At 42.3% G+C, this 10,555-nt stretch overlaps 1 protein-coding gene and 1 long non-coding RNA gene across 2 annotated transcripts; one reads left to right on the plus strand and one right to left on the minus strand.

The window, feature by feature from the left end:
- Positions 1-432: 432 nt before the first annotated feature.
- Positions 433-1,946, minus strand: LOC113943588. Its single transcript, XR_003526387.1, has 2 exons — positions 1,875-1,946; positions 433-663 (listed from the first exon to the last, which is right to left on the minus strand). It is a non-coding gene; the product is annotated as an uncharacterized LOC113943588 (long non-coding RNA).
- PLA2G12A (phospholipase A2 group XIIA) lies at positions 1,869-8,826 on the plus strand. The gene is made up of 4 exons (XM_027635532.1): positions 1,869-2,316; positions 4,004-4,080; positions 6,020-6,185; positions 7,242-8,826. The coding sequence occupies exons 1-4, from the start codon at positions 1,884-1,886 to the stop codon at positions 7,358-7,360; spliced, it is 795 nt and encodes a 264-aa protein (XP_027491333.1). The 5' UTR covers positions 1,869-1,883; the 3' UTR covers positions 7,361-8,826.
- The last annotated feature ends 1,729 nt before the right edge of the window (positions 8,827-10,555 follow it).

A 10,555-nucleotide genomic window follows, 5' to 3' on the forward strand; every position in this document is an offset into this window, starting at 1 on the left:
TATTCCACTCCATTAATTATCCTGTTGAATTAATGGCATATGTTCACACAACACAGTTGTTCTGGTGGTGTTTTTTCTATAATTCAGCACAATCAGACAACGTTTTTACATTTTCGCTGACTTTTCTTCATCTTCCAGTCTTGTAAAAACCCCACATCAGCATGAATTTGTCACATAAAGGCACTGTCAATCATCAATAACTAAAGTAAGGGTATTAATTGATTCTCTTCATACACACACACCCACACACACACCCTCAACAAGGTTTCCTGTTTAGAAAAGCATTTAAGTATATTCCTACACGGGAATTGTTTTATTGAATCAGGGTCTTGGTAAAGTAATCATAGGAAAAACCTGGACAGGTGTACAAAGAGCTCCCTCTTTTGTTTGACTTAACTAATTTCTGCAAAGAACTTTTTTGACCAATATCTTCAGTTAACAACAAATAATATTAAATGTTGAGGCTGAAAATAATAAAAAAACCAACAAATAGAATATGTATCCTTATACTCTGCCTGTTGATCTGAAAGTCTCTTGGTTTTCTTCCCATTTCCTCTTCTTTTTCACATTTAACTTTTGGCCAAATATTACTATTTTCTGAGGTCTTCCACACATCTTAAATCAGAGTTTCCATGGTTCCACTTCAGCGCATCTGTGAAGCATCTGGAATTAAAATATAAAATTAATTAAAAAGAAATCCTCAAAACCAAACGGGATGTTCGGCAAGCAAGTTCATTTTAGTCTGGTTGTTTTTTTTTCAGCAAATCAAGACTGGACTTTTAATGTTTAACAGATATACTTTCATTTTGCTCTGTTTTACAACCCCATCTTGCACTCTTGATGATGATGTTACCAGAAACTGAATCACTTGCATGTGGAAATGTCACCAGATCAGTTTCCTCCACATTTAACGTCATCATAAACTTGGGTTAAAATTTTAACATTTCAAGCACATAGTCTTCAAAGCCTTTTTTCTTTTTTTTTTTCTTCCCAAAGGGTCATGTTTTTCTAGCTGCTCTAATCCAAGTTCTCCCCGTGAGTACACAGAGGGACAGCAGTATGTGGGTCTAGGCACGCTGCTGCCAGAGGCAGCATTTGCTCCAAGCCCCAGCGTGGCTGGCACAAAACTTCCCTTCGACCCTACGCATGCAGGGTCCCGAAGGCTGGCTCGAAAATCAGCCTTTCACAGAATCACAGAATCAACCAGGTTGGAAAAGACCTCTGAGATCATCGAGTCCAACCTATGACCGAACACCACCTTTGTCAACAAGGCCATAGCACTAATATGCCCAGTCTATCCTTAAACACCTCCAGGGACAGTGACTCCAACACCTCCCCGAGCAGCCCATTCCAATGTCTGATCACCCTTTCAGTGAAGAAATTCTCCCTGTGTCCAACATAAACCTCCCCTGGTGCAGCTTGAGGCCATTTCCTCTTGACCTGCCACTGGCTGTCTGGAAGAAGAGTCAGATCCCCACTTGGCTACAACCTCCTTTCAAGTAGTTGGGAGAGCGATAACACCACCCTTGAGGCTCCTCTTCTCCACCTTTTCTCCAGGCTAAACACCCCCAGCTCCCTCAGCTGCTCCTCGTAAGACTAATGCTCCAGTCCCTTCACCAGCTTCGTTGCCCTTCTCTGGACGACTCTTGTTGTCTCTTTCACACTGAGCAAAGCCAAGTCCTCTACTTCTAACACAGTCATCAAATAAAGGTTTTCCCAAATAGCAGACTCCCGCGGTTCCCTACTGCCGGATCGCACCGATACCTCCCAGGGCCCTGCTCAGCCAGCGCCACGGTACCATACAAGCGCATCCAGCCGCCTGCCCCTGGACAGCTTTGGAAAAGCTCCCCGCACTGCACACAGGCCACCCTAACCTAACCCCCATGAAGCATCCGACACTTCAGCGGGGCGGGCGCTCGGCCGGCACCTCCTCCTGCCCTGGGAGGGCGGATGAGGGAAGGCCCGCCCCACGGGCGGTGCCTGTGGGACGGTGGCGGCAGTGGCGGCGATGGCGGCGGTGGCGCCGGGCCGGGCCGGGCGGGCGGCGGAGGCGCCGTAGCGGGCGGGCGGGCGGCGGGGCGCGGCTCGGCATGGCCTGCGCCCTGCTGCTGCCGGGGCCGCCGCTCCTGCTGCTCCTGCTGGTGGCGGGCTGTGCCGTGCGGCCGGCGCGGGGCCAGGAGGCGCCGCAGACCCCCGACTGGAGGATGACGCTGAAGACCATCCGCAACGGGGTGCACAAGATCGACATGTACCTCAACGCGGCCCTCGACCTGCTGGGCGGCGAGGACGGGCTCTGCCAGTATAAGTGCAGCGACGGTGAGCGGATGGGAAGGGGGAGAGAGAGAGAGAGACCCCGCCGGCGACCCTTGTCCCCGGTCGGAGCGGCCGGGGCTGCGGGGATGGGGCGGCCGCGCTCCCGCCGGCCCCGAGCGCCGCTCCCAGGGGAAGCCTCGCCAGCAAGTTCTTACCGGTGTCTGTATGTATAAATATCCTCAGCAAACAAGTTCTTACGCCTGTGTATATGTTTTAATACATGCGTAACATGTATATAAACATATATAGGCGTAAGCAGTGCTCTCGGTGTGACTTTTTAAATAGCGACGTTTGCGTTTGACAAACTGTCAAATCTGTAGCTGATGTGTAGAGTAAAAAAAACCCTGGAGTGGAAAGAATTGCTCCCTCCAAGGGTTATTTACGAACACTCCTGAGCATTTCAGAACAGAAAAGCCTGACTCTGAGCTGTGGAATATGTTGTTTCAGAGTCACGTTTAAATAACAGCTTTTAATGGCAGCCACGTTTGCCGGCGGAAGGAATGCAGCCTGCTGTTTGTAAATCTTGCTGCTACCAGCAGAGGACATCTGTGCTTCTTCCCTGCGTTTTAGCTGCCTAATTTGCCTAAAATCTAATTGAGGCAGCTCAAGTTGGCATGACCTGATAGATTATTATATAGGATATTACACTATTATTATATGAGACTATTATTATTAGGATAACCCTGCTTGAGCAGAGAGGTTGGACCAGATCACCCACTGTGGTCCCTTCCAACCTGACCTCTGTGATTCTGTGATAAACTGCCTGAAAGTGGCTCCCCACCCATCCTGTCCCAAGGCCAGGTGGGCAATGCTCCAGAAAGGGGGTTTCTTGCCAGGCTTTTCACTGGTGCTCTCGAAACGGGAGGCTCACCGTAACCTGTGTCCATGGAATTGCTCACCCCCATTTTACTGTGTTGGATTTAAGTCAGGAAATGAGTTTGGTGGTGGCACCCTGGTTGGCTCCACAAGAGTGGCCAGGACACTGTGACATTTCCTTGCTGTACTAGAATATGCACCTTTCAAATGTGTTTTGTCTTCTCCATCACTTTTAATTGTGGCCTCAGTTTGTTTCCAATACCAAAACAAGTTGGAGGGTCATTTTTCAAATTAACACTTTTCCTTAACTTGCAATGCAGAATTCCTTGGCTTGCTGTACTAATGAGTATTCAGGGAGCTGGGACTTTAGCAGGCTCTACTAATTTAAATTGTATTAAGATTACAGCTGTAGAAATAAAAATGTTTTGTTCCAGTTAATTTTAAAGGTTAAGCTAAAAAAATCAGCACTACTGTTGATTGCATATAAAACATAGAAGTATTAATGCACTTGCAATTAAGTACTTTGTACTTAAATATAATCCTACATATTGCATATTTAACTGACACAGCAATTTTAGTAACTTAAGCTCTTCCTCTTTTTTTTCTTTTTAACTTTTGAAGCTAACATTGACACTTGCTCAGGTGACATTGAAACTTGCTCAGGTGACTTGTCCCCCTTTTTTAAAAAAATTGCTTACTACCCCAAAGTTGTAATTTGGAAAGGATTGTTGATATGTAGCTGCCTAACTATATGTTTAAGTTAAAAATATGAGTGATGCTGTCTTAAGCCCTACAAATGCCTGTGGTGAGTTTTAACAGTACAAAAATTACATGCAAAAAGTCTATTTGAGGCATGATAAATTACCTTTTTCAGGATCAAGGCCCGTTCCTCGCTATGGATATAAACCATCACCACCAAATGGCTGTGGATCCCCTCTATTTGGAGTTCAGGTAGATATTTCCATGTTTGGACTTGTCTTTTATACATCAACTTTCCTCAATGTAGATGATTTTTTCCCTCCCCCATTCCAAGAATGAGACAGCATCCATATACAATGTCCCTACTCTTATCAGCTCCAACACATGCTCTGGTAACAACAGATGGAAAATGTTAGCATTGTAAAAGAACATAGTGTAAACATTTTCAAATATTATAAGCATAAAACGTAACATTGATGATTAATTTTTCAGGTTTTGATGTTTGATTTAGTGTTTTGTTCACACAGTCTTGAAAGCGTTGAATAACTGCAACTGTGAGAGTCAAGGGTTTGGCTCTGACTCTCGCTGTCCTTACTGACACTAATCCTTTTTCCTTAATGCTAGAAAGAAAATATGAGTTAGCTCATTTGCCTGCTTTTGGCTGGGATAGAGCTAATTTTCTTCTTCATAGCTGGTGTAGTGTTGGGTTGCAGGTTCAGTATGAGAATAGTGTTGATAAAACACTGATGTTTTTGGCTGTTGCTCAGTAGTTCTTACCCTAAGCCAAGGACTTTCCAGTTTCCCATTCTCTGGCAGTGAGGAGGTGCACAAAAAGCTGGGAGGGAGCACAGCCAGGACACCTGACCTGAACTGGCCAGGGACATATTTCACGATAGAACATGATGCTCTGTATATAAACTGGGGGAAGTTGGCCAGGAGGGGCTGATTGCTGCTTGGGGACAGGCTGGGCACCGGTCAGGGAGTGGTAAGCAACTGTATGGTGCATCACTTGTCTGTCTTGGGTTTTGTTTCTCTTTCTCCTTTTCCTCCTCCTCATTATTATTGACTATATTTTACTTTGTTTCAATTATTAAACTCTCCTTATCTCAACCTCTGAGGGTTTTTTTTCTGATTCTCATCTTACTGGGGGCAGTGGGGGAGAGGCAGGAAGAGTGATCAAGCAGCAGCATGGTATTTAGTTGCTAGCTGGAGTTAAACCATAACCCTTGAGTCTGGGTGGGATGGAGTTAACTTTCTTCATAGCAGGCTGCATGGCACTGTGTTTGGGATTTGGGGCTAAAACAGTGTTGATGGTTTTGGCTGTTGCTGAACAATGATTGCACAGCTTTAGGACTTTGTCTTTTCTACCCCACTCTGCTCATCCACCACCCCAGAGCGTAGGCTGGGGCTGGGGAAGAGGTTGGGAGGGGACACAGATGGGACAGCTGACACAAATTGAACAGAGGGATATTCCATACTACATAGTGGTGCTCAGCAATAAAAACTGGAGTAGAATCATAGAATCATAGAATAGATTGGGTTGGAAAAGACCTCCAAGATCATCAAGTCCAACCCCTGATCTAACTCCAATTACTATATCATGGCACTAAGGGCCACGTCCAATCTCTTTTTAAAAACCTCTAGGGATGGTGAATCCACCGCCTCTCTGGGTAGGCCGTTCCAATGCCTGATAACCCTCTCTGTAAAGAATTTCTTCCTAACATAGTAGTGAGTAGTGAGAGAAGGTGGGGAGGGGATGGTGGTAAAGCCTACGTATGACTTCAGTGGAGGCTGTTGCTCACAGACTGGCTTGGCATCCTCTCTGCTTGTCAGATGTGGTGAATGATTGCTTTTGCACTACTTATTTTGAGACATCTTTTTCTTCCTTTATTCATCTATTAAAGTGTCTTTATCTCAACCCACACGTTTTCATGCTTTTGCTCTTGCTATTCTCCCCTCCATTCCATGAGGTGGGGAAGGGGGTGAGCAAGCATCTCTCTGGGTGCTTGGCTGCTGACTGGGGTCAAATCACCACACCTTACTAGAGGTGAACAGCAAAATAGATAACTGAATGACAGCTGGATTGGTCACATTAGTTTGTAATTCCTAACTGTTACAGTCCATTCATAAGCTGTATCTTTCTTAACTGGAATACCAGTGGAGTGTGTGTGTGTGTGGATTTTCTTCACAGTTTGACATTGGTATCCCTTCAATGACAAAGTGCTGCAATCAACACGACAGATGCTATGACACTTGTGGCAATAAAAAAAATGATTGTGATGAGCAGTTTCAGTCCTGCCTCTCAAAAATTTGCAGAAATGTGCAGAAAACACTTGGAATCTCAGAGAGTGTCCAGGGTAAGTGTGAAAAACCCCTTTTTTTTTTTTCAGGTTTAACTGAGCTTAATTTGGCAAAGAATCTTTGTGCTGTGCAATAAGGCCACATTTTCATAAGCTGATGCTGTTACTGAAAGACGCCTTGTTCTGTCCCTCTGCTGTGCAGCCCAGACACTTGTACAGCACAGCAAGGACATAGCATAGGAAAATGATCTGGGTTAAATCTAACCTTCAGTTAAGGTTAGTTTTAACTTTAGAGGAAAAAAAAATGCTTCCTGTTTAGAATTAAGAATATGGGCATACAACTCGATCCAATTGCATATATAATTCTTGCATTTACTGTAACATAGCTGAATACTGACTGTTCTGCTGGGTGATTTCTAAACATCTACTACATATGATTGCTAGTAAACTGTAGGAAAATGTGGAATAATTTCCTTTTATGAAATAAGATTTTAGAATAATACCCTGTCATAGTGGATGTAGTTAATGCTGTCCCTTAGTGAATAAATGTTAGGTTTCTTAGTAACAGACGATATGATACTCCTTCTGGTTGTTGGATATATGACAACTACTTTTTAACTTAGACATTGTCACTTTCACAGTATGTAGTCCCACTGAGAGCAGTAAGGCTTTAGAACAAGCTTGTGTTTGAACTGCTCAAATTCATTTAACTGCAAAGAAATCATCACATTAGTCTTTAGTGTCAGAACTGGTGAATATTTGTTCAGTTCTGTTCAGCTGATGTTAAAGATAGCAACCTCTGCGTAAACTGGGATGCAAAGAGTGAGGGGCTAAACCAGTTCTTTCATCTTCCCAAGACTCAGTATTCTAACACAGTTAACATTCCATATGCAATGAATTTTCTTGTTCATTTTGTTTGGCATGTGAAAAATCTTAATTCAAAACTTAAATGGTTCTGTATTGGTTCAGTGTTTCATTTAACAATCTGTTTGCCATGCCCAGAGAAGACTGCTTCTTTCTTAGAGTCATTCTCACTTTGCCAGAGTTATTTCTGTTAGTTTCATATTCCATTCAAAGCATACTTTTAACTGAATTCTTCTTCTTTGCTTGCAGCTTGTGAATCAACTGTTCAGCTGTTGTTTGATGCAGTTATACATTTAGGATGTAAACCATACCTGGACAGCCAGAGAGCTGCATGTATGTGTCATTATGAGGATAAGACAGATCTCTGAAAGAAGATACTGAGTTCTCATGGTGTACAATGAAGATTCAGCTGAACTGAAGCAAGTCTTTGGTTACAAAGCTTTACGATTTTCAGATAGTAATATATTAAACACTGACGTGAATATACTGATTTGAAAATCACTACAATATTCTTATTAATGGAAAAAAGAGACAAGTCGTTTTTCTCTTCTATTTTATGCCAGAATCTTGGAAACTGAAATTAGTTTCTTTTGGCGTATGTGTGCTCAGGGCATGTTATTGTACAACACTACAGCACTAGCGTACAACTACAGCACTAGTATGCAACACTAGTGCCATTTTAAAGTTTTTAAGAAAACTCCATAATGGGGACATCAGAGGCACTGAAGAGTTATATTGAATTCTCAGATGATTTTTAATATAGGTCACATTTTAGGTTTACTAGATGCATCTGATGGATCCAACAGGAAGGAGTGTTTTGTGTGCATCAGTATGACATCTTAAATAGCCTGTACTTCCACGTTTCTGGTACAATTGCATTCAGTTCTCTCTGATATATGCTGTCCTGGGTTTGTTCTTAAAAAAGCAACCAAAATACCCCAAGCCTGTATACATCTGAACTACATATTTCTACCTGAATCTGTATCAGCCTTACTTCTGCAGCACTTTTCAGATCGAATATGTTGATCCTTTTAAGGCTTGACTAGTAAAATGAAGAGCTTGCAATCTAAGGATATACTTTTGATTTGACAAAATGGTGAAATGTAGTTTCTTATGTTATTTTTAAAAATTCATCAAATGTCTATTTTTAAATAAAACATTTTGTGTGTTATATGCACGGAAAGGATATAGTGTTCCAACATGTTCATTTATATTTGTCTTGTGGCACAACTTGGCTACTGTATTCATCTTTCCTTTCATTTAGTATGTTCTGATGAAAACTAAAAGCAAGTTCCACGGTTCAGATCAGTAAGCCCAGCAAACCTTTTTATTTAAGATGTCCTCTGTGAGGCTGATGGATATTTGAGCCTGTATTTTTGTCATCGGTTCCCATGACCTCTGTGAGGCTGAGCAACATCTGAGCCTGTACTTCTGTCATCTGTTCTCTCTCTGACTTCTCTAGCTAAAATCACTGAATTATTTGGGATTTGTTCTCTGTACTCAGCTTTCGTTGCTGATCTACAGGTGTTAGTCCTTAACTTCTGCATTAGGTTCTCTGTTATAATGATTTGCTTTCATGCGGCCCTGATTCTGCTTTAGATATCCACAGGAGTGGAGTGAAAATTAAAATACTGCATCTGTGAACAGGGAATACAAACCATGCTAAATGCATAAAATTTACTGGACTCATGGACTGTAATGTCATTTCTCCTCTGGAAGGACTTTTATATGTTTTTTCTTGGCCAGTTGTATTTTTGGTTGGTTTGTCACTGGAGCTTATTGTACATGACATTGAATGTGCCTCATTAAAAAAAGTTCTTGCTAAAGTTCTTTAGCCATGCTTCAAGGTTTCTTTTCTTATTTGTGGATATGAAATAGCACTGCAAGAGAATTATTACTATAGAGTTTTACAAAACTGTGGTTGACGAACTTGTGGTTCCTCTAAATTTGGTGAAATTTATTTTCTACCATAAAATTGAAACAACTCTGAATTACTCTGGAATTCCACGGTTGTAACCCTAAAAATCTTTTAACACCAAAGCAGGGAACAGTAATGGCATTGCTTGTTTAAAATGAAAAAAAGTACCACAATGAGTCCAAAATGCTGTAATTCAATTAAATAGCTGTTGAGTTCGGTACAGATGGGCTTAAACTAGATGCTTAAATGAAGGCATGTCCTGGTTTTGGATGGGATAGAATTAATTTTCTTCCTAGTATCTGGTGCAGTGCTGTGTTTGGATGTAGTGTGAAAATAATGTGGATAACAAACTGATGATTTAGTTGTTGCTGAGCAGCACTTACCTTAAATCGAGGACTTTTTAGTTTCCTATGCTCTACCAGTGAGGAGGTGCACAAGAGGGAGGGAGGAAGCATGGCCAGGACAGCTGCCCCACACTGTCCAAAGGGATATTCCATACCATAGACTGTCATGTTCACTATATAAATGGGGGGAAGTTTATATCCCAGTCAGCTGGGAGGCACTGATCACTGCTTGGGAACTGCCTGGGCATCGATCAGTGGGTGGTAAGCAACTGTACTGTGTGTCACTTGTCTGTCCTGGGTTTTGTTCCTCTTTATTATTTTCACTTATTATTTTTATTTATTTTACTTTATTTCAGTTATTAAAGTGTTCTTATCTAAACCCATGAGTTTTACTTTTTCTGATTCCCCTCCCCATCCTGTGTGTGTGTGTGTGTACACATGTACTTAGTTGCTGCCTGGGTTTAAGTCAGAAAATTTCCTGGATTACATTTACCTGCAAATTATACAAAATGCATTTTGCAGACCACAGCGAGCCTTCATTTTAGGGGTATCACCCCCAGAAGTAACTTACATATTTATATATATATATATATATGTTTTTTATATATATATGTAAAAAACATAATGCTTGTCCTGGTTTTGGCTGGGATAGTTAATTTTCTTCCGAGTAGCAGATACAATGCTGTGGTTTGGATTTAGGATGAGAATATTGTTGATAACACACAGCTTCTCATACTGCCCTGCCAGGGAGGAGGCTGGAAGTGCACAAGAAGTTGGAAGGGGACACAGCCAGGACAGCTGACTCCAGTTGACCCAAGGGATATCCCACACCATATGGAATCGTGCTAAATGATAAAACTGGGGAGGTGGGAGGGGCAGTTGGCCAGGGAGCAGCACTGATCACTGCCTGGGGACTGGCTGGGCATACATCGGAGGGTGGTGAGCACAGTCAAACTTCCTTCTTCCGACTGCAGTTCTAATCCATCCATAATGCTTTTTCCAAAAACTACGACTAATGGTGGAGCTACTGCAACAGTCTGAGAGTGTTTCAAAACATATGTTTCAAAACACGTATAGGCACGTGTAACGAAAAACTTGCATATAACGCACACCAGCCAAGCGCTACCTGAGGATTCATACATTGCAGTCAAGTTACTGGTGAGTCATCTGAACAGCTCTTAGCCTCCAGCAAAACAAAGCAGAGAAAAAGTTTGTCTTGTTACTATCTGAGCAAACTGTTGGACTGAGGAACATGGCTGATACGAGTTCAAACTGCTGAACACAAAGCTCTTACAAAGTCC

Source organism: Corapipo altera, unplaced genomic scaffold (assembly GCF_003945725.1).
Source record: "Corapipo altera isolate COAL_440 unplaced genomic scaffold, ASM394572v1 22b, whole genome shotgun sequence".
Taxonomy (NCBI): Eukaryota; Metazoa; Chordata; class Aves; order Passeriformes; family Pipridae; genus Corapipo; species Corapipo altera.

Excerpts from the sequence above, each read along its gene's own strand:
- PLA2G12A (XM_027635532.1), top strand. The coding sequence starts at position 1,884 with ATGAAGCATCCGACACTTCAGCGGGGCGGGCGCTCGGCCGGCACCTCC. Across the intron at positions 2,317-4,003 it reads CCAGTATAAGTGCAGCGACG|GATCAAGGCCCGTTCCTCGC; the intron begins GTGAGCGGATGG and ends TACCTTTTTCAG. Across the intron at positions 6,186-7,241 it reads AATCTCAGAGAGTGTCCAGG|CTTGTGAATCAACTGTTCAG; the intron begins GTAAGTGTGAAA and ends CTTTGCTTGCAG.